The sequence below is a fragment of the Electrophorus electricus genome, chromosome 6 (genome assembly GCF_041902795.1).
Source record: "Electrophorus electricus isolate QZ-2024a chromosome 6, ASM4190279v1, whole genome shotgun sequence".
In the NCBI taxonomy this organism is placed as follows: Eukaryota; Metazoa; Chordata; class Actinopteri; order Gymnotiformes; family Gymnotidae; genus Electrophorus; species Electrophorus electricus.
The window spans coordinates 33,722,975-33,744,379 of NC_137502.1; the positions used below are offsets into that span (position 1 = coordinate 33,722,975).

The 21,405-nt window shown below is 44.9% G+C and overlaps 1 protein-coding gene across 4 annotated transcripts; it reads right to left on the reverse strand.

Moving 5' to 3' along the window:
• Positions 1–4,460: 4,460 nt before the first annotated feature.
• zc3h7ba (zinc finger CCCH-type containing 7Ba) lies at positions 4,461–21,058 on the reverse strand. 4 transcript variants are annotated; one of them, XM_027022044.3, is made up of 24 exons: positions 20,923–21,058; positions 20,473–20,684; positions 20,253–20,346; positions 20,059–20,095; positions 19,714–19,911; positions 19,424–19,582; positions 18,837–18,917; positions 18,213–18,266; positions 18,091–18,127; positions 17,761–17,987; positions 17,335–17,650; positions 17,086–17,156; positions 16,454–16,553; positions 16,095–16,256; positions 15,684–15,889; positions 11,628–11,728; positions 11,236–11,417; positions 10,948–11,003; positions 10,185–10,435; positions 9,831–9,936; positions 9,588–9,696; positions 9,109–9,242; positions 8,788–8,957; positions 4,461–7,480 (listed from the first exon to the last, which is right to left on the reverse strand). In XM_027022044.3, exons 3-24 carry the CDS (start codon positions 20,309–20,311, stop codon positions 7,300–7,302), a joined length of 2,997 nt encoding a protein of 998 aa, XP_026877845.2. In that variant the 5' UTR covers positions 20,312–20,346; positions 20,473–20,684; positions 20,923–21,058; the 3' UTR covers positions 4,461–7,299. The 4 variants fall into 4 exon arrangements, with proteins under 4 accessions (XP_026877845.2, XP_081572714.1, XP_081572712.1 ...); XM_081716588.1 differs by having other exon boundaries at positions 11,236–11,728; positions 16,454–16,523; XM_081716586.1 differs by having other exon boundaries at positions 11,236–11,728.
• Between the last annotated feature and the right edge of the window lie 347 nt (positions 21,059–21,405).

The window sequence follows — 21,405 nt, forward strand, 5'->3', positions numbered from 1 at the left end:
TAAACCCCTTGATATTCAAGATGGCCAGAGTTTAGTACACAACAATAATAATCTGCACGGTTTCTGGGAAACGAGGGCCCAAACTCTTCCCGATAAGATCAGATTCCACACATTCAGACTTCCACTGAACTGTCATGCAACACTTTTGTTGGCCTCGGTGAACTTGAACCTTTCATTTGAGTCGCTATCAGTTTCCAGAGTGGCCTGAAAGAAAGAAGTTGTGGCCAGCTATTATAAAATGAGTGACAAGCATTTTTCATTTCTGAAAAACAACACCTATTGTTTCCGACAAGCAACACCGCCTCTCATTTGAGATGCATACATACAACTCTGTAATTATGTTTCTGCCTCTGACCGGTGTCTCAGGGTGGATTTTAATGACACATAGACGACCCCCTTCCATAGAATCAAATGCACCAGTATAAAAAAAAACAACATAGCTCAAAACCCTTAGTGTGACGAATATTAGCTCCAAGAGAGGTGGTTTCAGGTGTTTGTTTCATACCAATTCAGAGAAAATTCAGAAACAGATTGCAGGATGTAAATAAACATAAGGCCTAAAAATATAAAGTCATTTTAATATCCTGAATGACCTCAAAATGTAACTGAAACTTGGCACATTCCGTGTCTTTGTCGTGTAGGGCGAGGATAAGTTTCGTACGCCTCCCCGCAGTAACTTTTGAGTTGATCAATAGTCTCAGCATTCTCGAGGGACTTAGAAATAAGGAGTACGTGCAGTCTTTCACATAATTATTCACTCAAAACCTAACACGTGACAGCTGGTGTAGCATGTAAATTCCATTTATTTTTGTACAATATTGCCAGCAGTTTTGTAATCAGTTGTACTAAATGTAGGCACGCCTTTTCTGAACATTTTGACGCCAACAAACACTCAACGTAGGCTGCGCGTGTGCGATGTGCGACAATGTACACTAAACCTCGCAATGAAAATGCCCTTACCATTGGGATTATACACCATAGTTTAACGTTAATCGTAAACTTTAAAAGCAAATATTCTTACCGCTGTCATCAAAATCACGGAAAGAAACGGGATACTCCAGGTAAGTTTTATAAACCTGGTGCATGTCACTTAGATCGCTAAGTGAAAACATTTTCAAACAAAGTTAATGGGCAATCCGCTGACCTCACTCTAATATTCGGAAATATACAAGTCCTGTTTTGTGAGTTAACCAACCACCCTGCAACTCACAAGGTAAAACACGCCAAGCATCAGTTTGTCACGAGGCAGAGCTGTTCATTCCAGCAGGTGGGACTGAAAGGACGCCTTCAACTTCATGAATATTCAAATATCACATGTGGTAAGCCAATAGCTTACATGCTCCTTAGTTTAGTGACAACGGGGAGGAGCACATTCCACACAATACGTTACTATACAGAGACTCTTCAACTAAATATCGTACGTTCATTTGACGCCTTATTTTTCATAACAGTTCATTAGCCTATTTACAATATCAGTGTGAACGCCAGTGGATCGATGTGAAAACCAACCAGATTATTTATAATTATTAAGAAAGGGAGATAGATAAATAGATCACTTTATTAAACTCAAAATGAAATCGAAACTAGAGGGAAAGTATGAAATATTCAGTAAATATCAGAAAAAAAACGTGAAGTAAATATGGATGTATATACCCAAGTTCTCTGAATAAGTGACAGTGCAGCAGTGTTAACCACAGAGAAGATGAATGATTAATACATGTAATAAAAGATGCAAATGATGCAATTCAGAAGGTCTGAAATATCAGCTGTGGAGCAAAGTATGTCTGATAATCAGAGCATCCACAGTGACTTATACAGAACATCTGATAATCAGAGCATCCACAGTGACATATACAGAACATCTGATAATCAGAGCCTCCACAGTGACATATACAGAACATCTGATAATCAGAGCCTCCACAGTGACATATACAGAACATCTGATAATCAGAGCATCCACAGTGACTTATACAGAACATCTGATAATCAGAGCCTCCACAGTAACCTATACAGAACATCTGATAATCAGAGCCTCCACAGTAACCTATACAGAACATCTGATAATCAGAGCCTCCACAGTAACCTATACAGAACATCTGATAATCAGAGCATCCACAGTGACATATACAGAACATCTGATAATCAGAGCCTCCACAGTAACCTATACAGAACATCTGATAATCAGAGCATCCACAGTGACATATACAGAACATCTGATAATCAGAGCATCCACAGTGACTTATACAGAACATCTGATAATCAGAGCATCCACAGTGACTTATACAGAACATCTGATAATCAGAGCCTCCACAGTAACCTATACAGAACATCTGATAATCAGAGCATCCACAGTGACTTATACAGAACATCTGATAATCAGAGCATCCACAGTGACATATACAGAACATCTGATAATCAGAGCCTCCACAGTAACCTATACAGAACATCTGATAATCAGAGCATCCACAGTGACTTATACAGAACATCTGATAATCAGAGCATCCACAGTGACTTATACAGAACATCTGATAATCAGAGCATCCACAGTGACTTATACAGAACATCTGATAATCAGAGCATCCACAGTGACATATACAGAACATCTGATAATCAGAGCCTCCACAGTAACCTATACAGAACATCTGATAATCAGAGCATCCACAGTGACTTATACAGAACATCTGATAATCAGAGCATCCACAGTGACTTATACAGAACATCTGATAATCAGAGCATCCACAGTGACTTATACAGAACATCTGATAATCAGAGCATCCACAGTGACATATACAGAACATCTGATAATCAGAGCCTCCACAGTGACATATACAGAACATCTGATAATCAGAGCATCCACAGTGACTTATACAGAACATCTGATAATCAGAGCATCCACAGTGACATATACAGAACATCTGATAATCAGAGCATCCACAGTAACCTATACAGAACATCTGATAATCAGAGCCTCCACAGTAACCTATACAGAACATCTGATAATCAGAGCATCCACAGTGACTTATACAGAACATCTGATAATCAGAGCATCCACAGTGACATATACAGAACATCTGATAATCAGAGCATCCACAGTGACATATACAGAACATCTGATAATCAGAGCCTCCACAGTGACATATACAGAACATCTGATAATCAGAGCCTCCACAGTAACCTATACAGAACATCTGATAATCAGAGCATCCACAGTGACTTATACAGAACATCTGATAATCAGAGCATCCACAGTGACTTATACAGAACATCTGATAATCAGAGCATCCACAGTGACATATACAGAACATCTGATAATCAGAGCCTCCACAGTAACCTATACAGAACATCTGATAATCAGAGCATCCACAGTGACTTATACAGAACATCTGATAATCAGAGCATCCACAGTAACTTATACAGAACATCTGATAATCAGAGCATCCACAGTGACATATACAGAACATCTGATCATCAGAGCATCCAGTGACATATACAGAACATCTGATAATCAGAGCATCCACAGTGACATATACAGAACGTCTGATAATCAGAGCATCCACAGTAATTTGGTTACGATTGTTTTGACGAACAGCAGTAACGCAGTAAACAGAATGACAATCAAGTGCAAAAGTGAAACAATCCAATAGCATGTTGTATGAGCAGGCTCAGTGCACACTAATCCCCTGGCAGTGAGGAAGTGTCATCAAGAATAACCTCCTGTACAGTTCCTAGCTACAGCGGAGCTGGATAGAAACATTTCTGAAGGCGCTCGCCTGTTTGTAGGTCGTGATGATGTGATTCATCATCTGGAACACATAACATTTTGTTCAGTGTCTTCCTCTCCACAGCCAAAACTCCAAACAGAACTGAGGTTCAAATGATTAAACTTCATTAATAATAACTGGAATAAATGAAAATGAACAGTTTTTGTTATTAAGAGCAAGTTATTAAGCTTCATTAATCTCTTTACCAGTGTAAGGAAAGTTTTAATAACAAGCCTAAATGAACCTGAACAAAGGCAGTGTTATAGTTATAGCTGCCGTGCTACACCGCTTGTTTGTGCTGTCTGCTTCACGCACAAACTCCAGCTCAGCAGAGGCCAAGACACGAAGCCGGAATGACTTCAAGGTGAAGGACTAATATGGTGTCAGATTACGGGCGATTGTTATCCACCTAGACACACCACTGAGCGAGGCTGTGTCAAACTGTTCGTACACCCTCAAACTTGTTGAAAAAGCACCCAGCAGAGATGCAAGTCTTCAACCAGTACAAAGTCTGCACTGAAACCATTACAAAAGGAACAGTAGATGAAGACAACATGCTCACAGGACTGCAGCAGAGGTCAGTTGGCTGGCAACCATTTTGTTGCCAGGACAAACGGTCCGTCGCATAAACGTAACATTCTGTACAGTTTACTTCCCTTTATGGGCACGAATAATAAATGAACCAGCTGGAGCAGTTAATACTTTTAGAAAAATATTTATTGGCAATATTTGGTCCATTGTTCATGGCTGTTTGTATATAAAACAGATTTACACTGCAGAGGGCAAAACTAAAAATACAAAATAAACTTTCCACCCTTTACACTGCCACACTCAAGTCATAACCAGGAAATGTTCTTCGTCTAAACATTAGCACATTGTAGACAGAAGCTGTGTGGTAGAGGTCAGTATGGTAGTGGGTTTAACGTTGTCCAAAACACTTCCAAGATGTCAAAAACCTTTACAATGGAAATCAACATAATTAAAATATGATCGACAACGAAAATACAATCATCTATTTATAGACGGTAATGGTACATTTTAACTGATTTCTTTACCTTTCTTTTAATTAAAGTGACAAAATAAAGGCGTAGTATTAAAAATTGCATAAGCATGGACAAGAACATAACACAGCATTGGACGTCCAGTGTGTGTTTTAACTCAACTGTTCCCTGTCAGTTGCGCACACTTGTAGCCAGAGATGCCTCCGTTCCTCTCAACCTGCCAATCCATCCACCTAGTGGCATAACAGTTACGCACAGCACAAAAAAGAATGCATCTCAAAAGGCAGTATTAACCAGAGCTCGCTCTACATGCGGGCCCTCCCTGGAGTCTCTGTAGCCTAAATAACAAGCCTGTTAGGACCCAAGAGATGATGTTCCTCTGGGTCAGTCACGGTTGGACGGAGTTCAGCTGAGTGCTGAGCTCTCCATTCTTGCAGATCTCAAACAGACTTCCACTCAGAAGTCCAATATTAGTTTCAAGTTCACAGGACACCAAGCAACAGGGAAATGGCGACTTCTCACATTTTCAGGTCTAGCGCCTTAAAAAATAAAGCCACGGAACGCGAGCGTGTTTCGGAAGCACGTAATGTTTACTAGACTCCTCCCAGGTACTCAAGCTGATCTGGATTGGTACAGATCCAGCAGGAGCAGAAACACAGCACTCCTGGTCCTTGGCTCCAGCACAGGAAATAGGCTAGAGCCACACCAATCATCCCAGAAGGCACACTGGGTGTTTATTGCTGGGAAGCCTGAATGAATTGCTATGCAGTTTTGGGCCCGTTTTGGTTTGGGAGATTTCTGTCCCTTGCGCCATGTCCCATTAAAATTAATTACAGTTTTCATTGCAAAGGCTTTGAAGGGACAAACTAAATTTTCTGGGCTGTTAAGAGATAAGGGGGCACTGCATATCCTATAGCATAAATCAGCAAGCATAGTTTATTTAAAATTGGAAGTAAAATTCAAGCTTTTCCAAGGGTATATGTCCAGTCTCAATGCATTTGGATTAGAACTAGAAATTAGAGATCAAAGACAACCCAAAAATCCCCAAAACCAAATCCCGTTTATTTGGGTGCACCAGGAATCACACAGCTGTTGATGCTCTCCTGTCTGTCTACAAGATGACCTTTAACAACTGGGTTTGTCTCAAACAACCGACTAAGGCTAAACAATGTCTTGGGTTTACAGTCCAAGTAATCTACTCCTTGGAAAACAGAACATTTTTCTTTTCCAGTTTTATCTTCAAAATCAGACTTCAAATTCAAATACAAGACAAACTAATCCAAGAGCAAACTTATCCAACACTTTCAAGCACTAGACATTAAGAGATGGTTTCCTGACTACAGATTAACCTTAGTCTTAGAGTAACAAAATAACTGTTAGCACAGAACTGCTCTTTGATCCTCTTAATCCTACATCAATTTTATACTCTGTTCAGACAGGTTGCTCTCAATGATGTCACTAGTCATGTTTTTTTCTTTGTTCATTTTCATTTAGACATAGTCAAATGTCATCTTTTCTATTAAACTCTCAATCTAACTATTTACATTTTTTTAAACAGGACTAAACCCATTTTTTTTTAGCTAAGGACCACAAGCTAACTGAGTATGAGACAATGACACATACTGTGTTGGCACACTAAACCAGCTAACTTAAAAAATAAAAAACAAATAAAATTCTAATTTAAGCATGACAGCTTGCTGTATTAAGACATCTTAAAACACCTCCTCGGTTCAGCGACACCTGAAAGTGACGCAGTATGTTTCAGGTCTGGCCTTGGCCATATCCAACGCTTGCTGTAAACAACTCTGGTGCAGGCAGTGCATTCTGGGTAAAGGGCAGTACTCAAACGTTTAAGGCGGTTAAAGTGACTATAATGCACCAACACTTGCTGGTTTTCAGTGTGCCTCCTTCACAAATGAAATTTGGTCTCTTTTTATAAGAAAAAAAAACAAAAAAAAAAAACAACAGGGTGAGGTTCACCTGGCCTCCATTTATGCCGAATTATGTTTTATGATGAGTCAGCACGTGGGTACAAAGGTGACTGAACGCTTGTTACTAACAACTAAGTAGTGCAATGGCATGAGCTTAGCATATGCTTAGCAGTGTATAGGCGACCGCTGTCCCTGGTCATTCAGCCTCAAATGGGGTTATGGACGAGTGGCCTTTTGAGGTCACCAGCAGCTGCGTTCTGAGCGGGAGGACGCGAAGGTGGGACACTCCTCCGAAACGCTACACGCCTGCAGGAGCCTGGGCAGGACGCCCACACACACACACTGCAGCCGGTGATGCTAGCAAGGCAACGTCACTAGGAATGGGCCATAGCGAAGCTCAGGGGAAATGTGTGCAAAGAGTGTGTTTGTGTGTCTTTCTCTATTATACAAACAAACATCATCTGTCTATTAGGAAATAAGAATAACTGAGTATGGCAATACATGCGTGGCAATTTAAAGCAAGAACTGGGCCAATTTGAGAGTCAAAACAACAACAACAACAACAACAACGTGTGTGTGTTTGTGTGTATATACAGGGCCATGTGCTCAGTCGTGCAGGAGGAAGTTGTATTTCCCAAAGTCATAGTCAGTGGACGCAATTAGCATGTCAGCACGAGCTTTGTCCAGCCGCCTCCGCAGGAAGTCCCGCCTCTCGCGCCACTCCTGAAGCTCCACCTCACTGTGGGCGAAGTCACAGCTCAGGCCCTCAGTGCAGCTGTCCGGCAACCTGTCGATCAAACAAAGAAACAAACAATCAACAACAACAACCACCACCACTCAGTGAGAGCGTACAGTATCTGGTTACATGAACGTGACCTTTTAAATCAACATCTTGTTCCTGTGCTGAGAAAACTTTATCTTTAATTTAACCATTTTAAGAAGACTGGCACTATTCAATGTTGCTTTACCAAATTAGTGTAGAATGTCCAGGTGTCTGGAGATTAGTTTTTAGCTCTCAGACTTTCTACAAGATCAGGGGGCATTACGACTGAGTATTAGTGGTGTAAGAGGGCCAGTTCTGTGTACATAATATAATAATGAAAGGGGGGGGGGGGGTAAATTTAATTTTATATATATTTACATGTATTTAATTTTATGTTAATACAAAATTAAACTTTAAAAAATAGGCTTTTTAGTATGTCATTTGGTGAATAACTGTTTGCAACAACACATGCAATGGCAATTCAAAGCCAGTGTGTGTGTTTCTATACAGTACATATAATGAGTTTTAAACTGTACCAGCAATCTCTAATGAATCTTAAGATGGTGCCAGACAACTCAAGAGGTCAGTTCACCTCTTCAGTAGTAGTTGTAACTCTTGTAACCCAAATATTACTCCAATGTTACTCCAGTTTCACTCAAATGTAACGCTTACATTTGTCATTTGTACACACATATTTAACAAAAAGCAAAATATTCAAAAAGCCTACAGAGTCAATGGAGACGAGCCGCAGTACAGAAACAAGGGTGCTTCCGCCAGGTCTTTACACTCTCAGTGCTTGCTGTACCACGAGGAGTGAAGCACAGGCGTAGCAGTAATCATCCCTAATGGCTGTTGGCTGTAGCAAATGACAGCATGGGTTTTCATAAATCTAGTTTCCGTTTCCGTTGCATAAACTAGAAACTAAAGAATAAGATTTTAGTTTGCGTGCTGAAGCTCAAGAATGGTAACATGGCTTCCAAGATGCTCCACATAAATCATCCACGGCCAAAACCAGCAAAAGAGTACCTCACCTTTAACCCCAGCACAGCGCACCTTTAACCCCAACTGTTCTGAAATCAGCTGTTTTTCTTTGTTTATTTTTTATAGCTCTAGGGTCCCTTGTGTAGCACTGGAGACGTCACAAGTCGTTCACTCTTACATTTACAGTTGAACAAGTACGATCGTGGCTGATGTCTGATGAAGGCAAACGTCATCAATTAGTTGTGTCGTTTATTCAGCTGCCCGTCAGGGAGACAGTTCACACAGAGCGACCACACACGGCACCACACTGGTGACACAGGCAGTGCGCTGAAGGCTGAGGGCTGGCGTACCTGGGGCAGAGGGCGAAGCAGCGTCCGGGGAAGCGCTGCGTCCACGTCAGGCTCTCGTCCTCGCCCGCCCCGCTCAGCACGCGGTCCTTGTGGCGCTCAGACGAGATGTGCTGCTGCCACTGGCGCTCACTGTTACTGTGCTTCCCGCACAGGCGGCAGTGGAAGCCGTCCTGGTGCAAGCACACAAACACACGCACAGCTCATGGGCAGCATGCAAGTGCACACACACACACAACACCAATTAGGATGAATCAGTGTTTCCTAGACGTGGTACAGTTTCGGACACGGTCTCTCTCTCTCGCCCTCACACAGATTATTCACCATAGGTTCAGCAAAGTCGGTTGGCATGGCAATCTGCTTCTCCTCTACTGGCTGGGGCAGTGGACTGCCATCCAGTCTCTTGTTGTGATTAGCCGTGGTCACCCACACATCATAGACATGTTGCAAGTCCCGCACTGCAAGACACACAAGTCATCTTTATTAGGGTCTGCACTCAAACAAGCAGTCCACTCGCAAACTTCGCCGCTGCTTCAGATGATTTGTAGGATTCTGTTAGTTAGATTTGCACAAACACAACACAGATCAGCCATTTGCAGAATGGCTGAATCTTCTTTATAACACTTCTAAAACACTGATGGTGTTTACTTTTATAGAACTAGGTAAAAAAAGATGTTTACAGATGCAACAAAATGCGTGTCAGAAGTACTGACAAAGGGATTAAGACAAACGTCACATAACGATAACGTGACGTGATTAAATGCATGCGACTGAAAGCCTGTGACAGTGGCGCAGAAGCTCACAGCCCGTGTTCTTCATGTAGGTCCACAGTTCCTTCTCCTCAGGGTTGTGGGCGAAGGTGCAGTTCCCGATGTAGTGACATTTCTTCTGCTTGAGCACGTGCACACAGATCTGTAGGGACGCAAAACAGCTCATCTTTTAGAGCGGGTAGGCAACCTCCGAGGGGTTGCCCTGGAAACACAGGAAGGGCCAGCGTTCATCGGTTCGGCCAGCTCAGATGTGTGACAGAAGGGGGGTGGACTCACGTCATACTGCTGCGGGTACGTCTTGGCAAAGGGCAAAGGTCGCACTGCCACCCACTTCTCCCTCTCAGGAGACCTCACCAAAAGGACCCTGCGATCTTTAGTCCAGCTAGAGAGGAGGAGGAGGAGGAGGAGGAGGAGGAAAACAGTAGTGGGCGGAGGGGTGAATTATGGAGAGATATGGAGAAATGTTCATTCAGTCTGATCAACAGTATCATCAGAAATATGACAAAAACATAAGAAGCCATTCTAAACGCTAACACATGTCTAAAAAGCTTGTTCTTCACAGAGCGCAACACCACCAGAGCTGGGCCGTTGTACGGGACGAGGTCAGGCATGGCGCTGTGGAGGTGTCACCTGTGTCGAGCTTTGGCGCTGCAGTATTTCAGAGCCTTGTCTGCTTCGCTCACAAGCCCATCCCTCCAGCACTGGCCGCAAACAAACTTCATCAGGAGGTGTATGGCTTGGCCCGACACACTCGCAGCTCCAGCTGTAGCGCTTCCGGATGTTTGGACAGGTACCGCCTTCCTGTTTGGCTCCGCCCCTTTGCCCGACCCCTCCCCTTTGGCTGCAGTGCCATTGGTTTGGGACATGGGCATGTTACCTGGCTGAGGGACACAGAGACAAACAAAAATTAAGAATATTCAAAAACAAAGAACTCGGTATTAGAGCATTAGTGCTAAGGCCATTGTAACAGTATCACAGCATTAGTATTCGGTTACATATAGCAGTATTACGTGTAACGGTATTTCGGCGTTAGTATTCGGGGTCATGTAACGGTATTACGGCGTTAGTATTCGGGGTCACGTAACGGTATTACGGTGTTAGTATTCGGGGTCATGTAGCAGTATTACGGCATTAGTGTTGGGGGTCACGTAACAGTATTACAGCATTAGTATTCGGGGTCATGTAACAGTATTATGGCGTTAGTATTCGGTTTCATGTAACAGTAACAGAGCATTAGTATTCGGGGTCATGTAGCAGTATTACGGCATTAGTATTCAGGGTCATGTAGCAGTATTACGGCGTTGGTATTCATGGTATTGTAAAAGTATTACGCCATTAGTATTCATGGTATTGTAACGGTATTACGGCGTTAGTTTTCGGGGGCTCTGCTTACTCTCTGCTTGTGCCAGTGCTTCTTAGACTCTTGCACAATCTCCTCATGACTGATACCTACACACATGCGCACACACAGAGAGGGTGAGCAAGAGACAAATGTGACTTGACATTACGCTGCCACCTGTTGGCTACTTGGTCAACTGCAATCTTCAATGCAACAGACACAGCATACACACACACAACACAGATGTCTGTGGATGACTCCGTCACCTTCAAACACACGTGCGCCTATGTTTGAAGGTGACCATATATGTACATGAAGGTCAGTGAGAGTGTGTGTGTGTACCATGGTCCTTTTCCAGTATCCAGCACTGGAGCTCAATGAGAGAGTGAGCAAAGGAGCAACTGCTCTCCCGCTGACAGCCATATCGCAGCTCGTGTCGACACACATCGAACAGACAGAGCGGCCGCAGAGGACGGATCTTACTGCAGTAAATACTGCTGCTCTTCACCATATGAACCAGACACCTGAGGGGGGAAGAGGGAGGGGGGGGGTAAAGAAAGAGGACAGAGACAGACGGGAGAGAAAAAAGTAAAAAAAGAATAGAAAGCAGCAAAAATAATGTGATTTCTTCTGCTATTCTAAAAAGCGAACGTGGCTGATGAAGCTGCTGAGTGGGTATAAGAGTCCTGCTGTGGCACAAGGCCTGGAGCTCCAGCTGAAAGAGGAGCACTAACTTGTTTCTTTCGAATGGATGTTGTGTGACCATGTTGGAGCATAAGGAGGGATTCTCCTTACAACGCTTACTGATGATCCGAGGCTTGGTGTCAAAGCACATCTACACACACACACAGGGACAGAACAAATCATATGTTAGTTAAAGGGAATGAACAAGGGTGTGTGTGTGTGTGTGTGTGTGTGTGTGTGTGTGTGTGCGCGTGCGTGTGGTACTGCTTTTTTTTGCAAGCTGGGCACTTTGCAAATAATGCACAATGCACAAGAGAGAGTGTGAAACTGAAAGGGGAATAAAGATGTGTGCGCATTAGTGCACATACCTCACAGATGTGCGTGTGTGTGTGTCTACTAGTTCAATAGTGTCTTTGACTAACCTGCTGTACTTACTAGGATGCATTCTAAGAGCAGATGACACTTTTGCACGTCACTCTAGATAACTGTTGGCTTCCATAAATGTGTGTGTGGTGTTCACGCACATACCTCACAGAGGAACATGAACGTGTGTGTGTGTGTGTGTGGTGTTCACGCACATACCTCACAGAGGAACATGAACGTGTGTGTGTGTGTGTGTGTGGTGTTCACGCACATACCTCACAGAGGAACATGAACGTGTGTGTGTGTGTGTGTGTGGTGTTCACGCACATACCTCACAGAGGAACATGAACGTGTGTGTGTGTGTGGTGTTCACGCACATACCTCACAGAGGAACATGAACGTGTGTGTGTGTGTGTGTGTGGTGTTCACGCACATACCTCACAGAGGAACATGAACGTGTGTGTGTGTGTGTGTGTGGTGTTCACGCACATACCTCACAGAGGAACATGAACGTGTGTGTGTGTGTGTGTGGTGTTCACGCACATACCTCACAGAGGAACATGAACGTGTGTGTGTGTGGTGTTCACGCACATACCTCACAGAGGAACATGAACGTGTGTGTGTGTGGTGTTCACGCACATACCTCACAGAGGAACATGAACGTGTGTGTGTGTGGTGTTCACGCACATACCTCACAGAGGAACATGAACGTGTGTGTGTGTGGTGTTCACGCACATACCTCACAGAGGAACATGAACGTGTGTGTGTGTGGTGTTCACGCACATACCTCACAGAGGAACATGAACGTGTGTGTGTGTGGTGTTCACGCACATACCTCACAGAGGAACATGAACGTGTGTGTGTGTGGTGTTCACGCACATACCTCACAGAGGAACATGAACGTGTGTGTGTGTGGTGTTCACGCACATACCTCACAGAGGAACATGAACGTGTGTGTGTGTGGTGTTCACGCACATACCTCACAGAGGAACATGAACGTGTGTGTGTGTGGTGTTCACGCACATACCTCACAGAGGAACATGAACGTGTGTGTGTGTGGTGTTCACGCACATACCTCACAGAGGAACATGAACGTGTGTGTGTGTGGTGTTCACGCACATACCTCACAGAGGAACATGAACGTGTGTGTGTGTGGTGTTCACGCACATACCTCACAGAGGAACATGAACGTGTGTGTGTGTGTGTGTGTGTGTGTGTGGTGTTCACGCACATACCTCACAGAGGAACATGAACGTGTGTGTGTGTGTGTGTGTGTGGTGTTCACGCACATACCTCACAGAGGAACATGAACGTGTGTGTGTGTGTGTGTGTGTGGTGTTCACGCACATACCTCACAGAGGAACATGAACGTGTGTGTGTGTGTGTGTGTGTGGTGTTCACGCACATACCTCACAGAGGAACATGAACGTGTGTGTGTGTGTGTGTGTGGTGTTCACGCACATACCTCACAGAGGAACATGAACGTGTGTGTGTGTGTGTGTGTGTGGTGTTCACGCACATACCTCACAGAGGAACATGAACGTGTGTGTGTGTGTGTGTGGTGTTCACGCACATACCTCACAGAGGAACATGAACGTGTGTGTGTGTGTGTGTGGTGTTCACGCACATACCTCACAGAGGAACATGAACGTGTGTGTGTGTGTGTGTGGTGTTCACGCACATACCTCACAGAGGAACATGAACGTGTGTTTGTGTGTGTGTGGTGTTCACGCACATACCTCACAGAGGAACATGAACGTGTGTGTGTGTGTGTGTGGTGTTCACGCACATACCTCACAGAGGAACATGAACGTGTGTGTGTGTGTGTGTGGTGTTCACGCACATACCTCACAGAGGAACATGAACGTGTGTGTGTGTGTGTGTGGTGTTCACGCACATACCTCACAGAGGAACATGAACGTGTGTGTGTGTGTGTGGTGTTCACGCACATACCTCACAGAGGAACATGAACGTGTGTGTGTGTGTGTGTGTGGTGTTCACGCACATACCTCACAGAGGAACATGAACGTGTGTGTGTGTGTGTGTGTGGTGTTCACGCACATACCTCACAGAGGAACATGAACGTGTGTGTGTGTGTGTGTGTGGTGTTCACGCACATACCTCACAGAGGAACATGAACGTGTGTGTGTGTGTGTGTGGTGTTCACGCACATACCTCACAGAGGAACATGAACGTGTGTGTGTGTGGTGTTCACGCACATACCTCACAGAGGAACATGAACGTGTGTGTGTGTGTGTGGTGTTCACGCACATACCTCACAGAGGAACATGAACGTGTGTGTGTGTGTGGTGTTCACGCACATACCTCACAGAGGAACATGAACGTGTGTGTGTGTGTGGTGTTCACGCACATACCTCACAGAGGAACATGAACGTGTGTGTGTGTGTGTGGTGTTCACGCACATACCTCACAGAGGAACATGAACGTGTGTGTGTGTGTGTGTGTGTTCACGCACATACCTCACAGAGGAACATGAACGTGTGTGTGTGTGTGTGTGTGTGTGTGTGTTCACGCACATACCTCACAGAGGAACATGAACGTGTGTGTGTGTGTGTTCACGCACATACCTCACAGAGGAACATGAACGTGTGTGTGTGTGTGTTCACGCACATACCTCACAGAGGAACATGAACGTGTGTGTGTGTGTTCACGCACATACCTCACAGAGGAACATGAACGTGTGTGTGTGTGTGTGTGTGTGTGTTCACGCACATACCTCACAGAGGAACATGAACATGTGTGTGTGTGTGTGTGTGTGTGTGTTCACGCACATACCTCACAGAGGAACATGAACGTGTGTGTGTGTGTGTGTGTGTTCACGCACATACCTCACAGATGATCATGAACGTGTGTGTTCACGCACATACCTCACAGAGGAACATGAACGTGTGTGTGTGTGTGTGTGTGTGTGTTCACGCACATACCTCACAGAGGAACATGAACGTGTGTGTGTGTGTTCACGCACATACCTCACAGATGATCATGAACGTGTGTGTTCACGCACATACCTCACAGATGATCATGAACGTGTGTGTGTGTGTTCACGCACATACCTCACAGATGATCATGAACGTGTGTGTGTGTGTGTGTGTTCACGCACATACCTCACAGATGATCATGAACGTTTGTGTGTGTTCACGCACATACCTCACAGATGATCATGAATGTGTGTGTGTGTTCACGCACATACCTCACAGATGATCATGAACGTGTGTGTGTGTGTGTGTGTGTGTTCACGCACATACCTCACAGATGATCATGAACGTGTGTGTGTGTGTGTGTGTGTTCACGCACATACCTCACAGATGATCATGAACGTGTGTGTGTGTGTGTGTTCACGCACATACCTCACAGATGATCATGAACGTGTGTGTGTGTGTGTTCACGCACATACCTCACAGATGATCATGAACGTGTGTGTGTGTGTGTGTGTGTGTGTGTGTGTGTTCACGCACATACCTCACAGATGATCATGAACGTGTGTGTGTGTGTGTGTGTGTGTGTGTGTTCACGCACATACCTCACAGATGATCATGAACGTGTGTGTGTGTGTGTGTGTTCACGCACATACCTCACAGATGATCATGAACGTGTGTGTGTGTGTGTGTGTGTTCACGCACATACCTCACAGATGATCATGAACGTGTGTGTGTTCACGCACATACCTCACAGATGAACATGAACATGTGTGTGTTCGTGTGTGTGTGTGTTCATGCACATACCTCACAGAGGAACATGAACATGCCATTGTGCATGTTCAGTAGTTTGATAACACTAAGTGCCTGTCTCTGATTGGTGGAGAGAGGGTTGAAAAGCAGCTCTCTGGTCAATAAGCCCCGCCTCTCCTGTGTCCAGACATCAATTTCTTCCTGACAGTAAGCAAATGTGCAGGCTTCACCATATTTACAGTCCTGCCGTTCTAAAACCTCTGTACGTGTAAAAACAAAAACAAACAAACACACACACACACACACACACACACACACACACACACACACACACACACACACACACACACACACACACACACACACACACACACACACGACACAATGTGTGAAATATGTAAAATGTATAAACGACACACATTAGGTGACAAATAATGGCAGTTATCTGTATGCCTGGTAGTTCACCTTTGCATAATACATAGGCACCAAGGAAGTTACTTCGAGTTGGGCGGGGCCGAACCCTCCTCCAGGGCGGACTATCTCCGCCTTTGCGCCTACACAGCAGAATGTCTTTCTTACAGCTATGAGCCAGTTCAGCTCTGTACTCACAGTCCAGCACTCCAGGACCTGAGGGGAGGGGAGGGGTGAGGAGAGACAAGACCAGACCAGACGAGATGATCTTATGAGTGCCTCAAAGCCATTACACCACAAATATCAAAAGATGTGAGAACTAGGATGAACTCAACCGTGTGGCTCTCTGTAAAAGCTGAGCTAAGCTGTAGTGTGGTGTGTGTGTGTGTGTGTGTAAAGGGGAGGGGGGATACCTATGCGTGTAAAGCAAGTAGTACAAGCTTGAGTAAAGTCATGCGTGTGTTCAAGAGGATTCCTGGACAGCTGGAATAAGGCAGATGCTACTTGACCATTCTGTTCACACACACACACACAATATCTCAGTGCTGATGAAAAACAAAACATAACACACCATTTCAATACTGTATGGAGTTATTTTCCAGCCAACAATCAAGAGCACTTTTTTTTTTTTTTTTTTTTTTAAATGCAAGAGCGTGATTCACGCAGCACTCGCAGATTTCCTTTGCTCGCATGCAAAACATACATGTGCTCACTCATGAATCTGAGAGAGTATATATTTTGATCGGCTACAAAACTGCTCTCGTGCTCACTTAGATATGTACTGCAATCGCACAAACTTGCTCCTCTTTTATTTAGTGGAGTGTGCATGTGCCTCTAAACTCGTCCCGCATGCACGCAAATAATTTTGTGCTCCCGTGCTCTGGTTTTCACTGCTACAAAACTCCCATAAGTTGTCAGCAAATCAGAAAGAAGTGGCAGATTTTGAGCAATGAAACTGTTCATGCTGCTCCTCTACGTTCTCATAGGTTGGGAAAGGCGTGGTGAACACATCCACACATCTAAGAGAGAAGAGAGGAGAACTCACAGCAGAGTTCAAGCAGTCAGAGTAGTTTCTTATCTTCACTGCAGGAAGAAAACTATTGGAGATTTTACCACCTGGGGGGGAGAAATGTTAAGCTATTATGTGCCTCACACTACTGGCATCCCAACACTCAGGGAACAAAGTATGAATGAACACAATGTATGAATTAAAGAAAGAAAAATGTGTGTGTGTGTCAAAACACCCTCCATAAGCATATGAGCTCCAGGAACCCAAGCCGATCTAAATACTCACCAGGTAAGGTGAACTCTGAGAGTGAGTCCAGCCCCTCCCCTACCACTAGAGGGGGCTGCTGAGGTGTCCCACCCTCCAGCAAGGCCTCTGAAGGGACAAAGGAGTCGAGCACGTCCAGTGGCCTGCCGGAGAGAGAGGGGTCCAGATCTGGTCCTGTGAAGGAGTCGAGTGTGTTCAGCTGGCTCACCGCCGACGGGAAAAACGCAGGAGGGAGGCGGGGGGAGGGTGCAGGGAGGAGCGGCGGGAATGACGGGCCAAGACCGATCACTCCAGCGGCAGGAACATGAGTGGGGACCACACTGCCCTTAGAGGGTGTCTGGAGGGGGGGGGGGGGGGGGCAGACACAGTCAAAGGAGAGAAGTTTACTTTCCCTTTTCAGGCTGCTCGAGGCCTTTTCCACCTTCCAGTTCTTCAGACCTGCCTTACCTGCAGAAGCTCCTCCTGTTTTGACACGCAGTCCAGAAGACTATCCAGCTCCTCCCCCACCAGCTCGCAATCCACCAGTGGCTCCGAGACAGGCACCGACAGGGACACATCCTGGGGGCCTGATGCAGCGCTCTCAGGCACCGCCCCGGACACCCTGTGGTCCTCACAAGCATCGCTCACAGGGACAGGGGCGGGCAGGACAGGAGATACGCAGTCAGGCAAGGCAACTGAGAGAGAAAGACAGAAAGAGAGGCGCAGAAGGACAAGAAAAGATGGAAAAATCTTCTCACACAAGAAACCAAACACGAACCATAAAAAGGTAGGACAAACCTGCTACGTCACACAAGCTATCCAGCCCATTGGAGATCTGTGAGAGAGGAATAACGTTTAAAAACAAATAAAGTTGTGGAAAAGCTGAAAGCATTACAGCCAAAATAAAGGAGAAGCTTAACCTGCTCCAAAGAAGGCAGACCGTCTTCACTGGCTGCATCTGCTGTCTGTCTATCCTGCAAGCCAATAGGAAGCAGGGGTCAGACTCACATCCCGCCTCCCAGAAGACGCTAAACCAAGCAACCAAGCCTCTTGTACGCTGTTTATATCTCAGTAATATCTTTTTCAGTTGACATCTGGTCGAGATATCTCTGAAACCTGATTGAGAAGTGTCCATATAACAGGCCATCACACACACTACATTATAGCTTGTGGCTTAAAACTGGGATTTGGTGACATGACAGCAGACTTTAACACAGCGGTAGACTGCTGAATCAATGTGAAACACTGCTGTGAAATGAGTCTCTTTTTGTAAAGGCCTTCAGTCATTGCTTGGACATCAGAAACTACAAATGTGCTGAATCCTTTACATGACAAAGGAACCTGACATACCTCAGACAAGACAGACTCATCCATCACTGTTAAAAAAAATGTATTAGAACATACGTCTTTGCTCTAAGATGTCGAAACAGACAACCTGGTGGGATGTAAAGGAACATTCTGCATGGAAACTATAACCAATCGGATGCCACAATACTCAGTTCCACATTTAAAGTTACCCACAACCAGGTACTGCTGGTGCTGACCTGCAGGCCAATGTAAGCTTTGCGGGTCTTCAGCTCTAGTTTGCTGGCCAGCTCCTGTGCCATTTCACTCACTTTTTCATCCTGATCAACACACACACACACACACACACACACACACACACACACATTGTTCTCTTCTATCTATCAGACCTACAAGGCAAGAAAATGTTTGGAAGGCACATCATGTGATCTACAAATCTGCACAGTTCCAGTTTTCGTGAACACAAGGATAAACTAAACTGACATTGGATTTGGGCTTAGAAATTGTTGGGCTTAGAAATTGTTAAGTTACTCAGTTTTACGACAAAATAATTTCTGGTATGCTACACCTATTTAAATACAGGATTTTAGATGTAATGATAAGAAGTGTAAAACCAAGGCATGTTTATGACCAGTGAATCAGAAACACTGCCAGCAAAGTCTAGAACAGCATGACTGTTGGTCAAGTTGGTGTTTTCAGTGTTGATATATTAGTGAGTCTCTGAGATCACGTGTAGATGTTTTATTTGCTGACATGTTAATGAGTCTCCCTCTGAGATCACGTGTGGATGTTATTTGCTGACATGTTAATGAGTGGATGTGTTTACCTGAGGCGAGACAATCAGGCAGGCAGTGATACACTCATACGCCTCTTTCAGTTGGCCAAGCTCCTTCAGACACAGAGCCTTCCTGTACAATGCCCTGCCGCTGTCCTTACGCACACCCAACGCGCTGTCACAGTCTCTCACCGCCGATTCAAACTCCCTCTGACGGGAGAGAGAAAGAGAGGCACAGGGAGATACGGCAAAACAGACAAGACAGTCAAACAAAGGAAGAAGAGAAAGAAACCGAAAACATTCAAATTGAAACCAGCCCCACCGTGCGTGGGCAAGCTCACCATGTAGTGTTGGGCTGCGGCCCGGTTCACATACAGACTCTCCAGCAGCGCTGGGGGCACCGCCACGTCTTCGTCCTGTCCGTACCGTGCCACGCTGATGCCCTCGCTGAAATGCCCCCGGGCAAGTATCCAGTCGCCCTCTCGAAATGCCGCGTTGCCCTCATCCAGTAGATTGCACACCAGCTGCATCAGAAAGCCCTGAGCAACAGGAGAAAGACAGGTAAAAGATGAGAGGAGAGAGAAGAAGAGCAATTAAAAACAATTAGGCATCAGAGACGCCAGTCTGAGACTGATCGTTTCACATTACAATAAGCAACAATGTCAGAGATGCGGTAAGAACTCAACCTCGTATCCCTCCGGGTCGGGGTAAGGCAGCGAGGACCTGCACACAGACACACAACAGATTTCAGTACCCGCTAACAGCTAAAGCAACAGGAGACGCTGTCAGCAGTACGAGCTAAGAAGAGGGAAACGCGGGCCGCTACGTGCTTTTGAACTTATGCGTTGCTTCAACTTGGCTAAGTTGAAATGTCTCTTACTGAATGAAGGCCAGCGCCCTCTGTATATCTTCTTTCCGCTTGTGTCGTTCCAGGCTCATTGCAGTTCATCGGGCAAAGGAAGGCCCTGGAAGAACTGGAGGTAGCAAAAGAGCACGACTAATCATATTTACTACCAAAAATATTACCACAGGAGTCTGCTGCTAGCTAGCGAAGTTAGCAGTGGCTGGTAAAGTGACGGTCTGGCGAATAGTGGCGTTACCTGAAACAAAATACACAACACGTATTGCGCAATATAACGTGTACAGGTTTCTCCCGTCAGTTACTCCTGTCAGTGTTGTTTTTCAGGCTGAATACTTCAGTGAAACACCAGCATTAGCGAGGCTCCCACAGCCGCCAGTGATGAGTCAAAGCATTTCCTCTCCGGAAGAAGGAGGTTTGACCAGCAAGGCGAGGGTCACAGACACACGAAAGCTATAAAGTAGCGTTGTACAAGTAAAACAACCGTATCACATGTTTCTGAAGCGCATAGCCAGAAAGATCCGGATCAGCATTAAACAAAAGAAATTGAAGAAACGATAATGTCGCAACTTCTGATGCAATTAATAACCACGAAAAATATTGTGGCAAAAGCAGCGAAAACAAAACTTCGCAGCTAACTAGCTGATATGTATCTAAAAGTTAGATTAAACCCCAAAAGCCTTAAACTCACCTGTAGCTAAAAGAGTTTTTAGACTTGGGACTTTGCACTTTTAATATTTAATATTCAATTCACGCTATAAACAATGCTATTTTAATTTTGTTGTTCGGGGTGGTGACTACGGAACATGTGAGGATCCCTGCGTGTTTCTTGCCTTTGCTATTCGTCATTGTAACGGAAGGTGGTTGCATGGTCCTACACACCGCCCTGTTTAGGCAGTGAAACCGACTTCTGTGTGGGGAAATAATACTGGAAACCAGTCATCCCGGCGACCTCACTGAAAGTTCATTTAGCGTTTTTGTCTTGCCTACCATAGGAGTCTGCTCTTCCTTTAACTTGCTTTTCACTAAGACTATTAACAGGCAAAATATAACGCTGTTCAGTTGGTGATGGAGAATGTGCGTTTGTTCATCTCTCTAGGAAAAGATGGTCATATTTCGTGCGAGGTGCAGACCCCCCGCCAACCTTACCTGAATTTTTACAGTTTTTTACAGT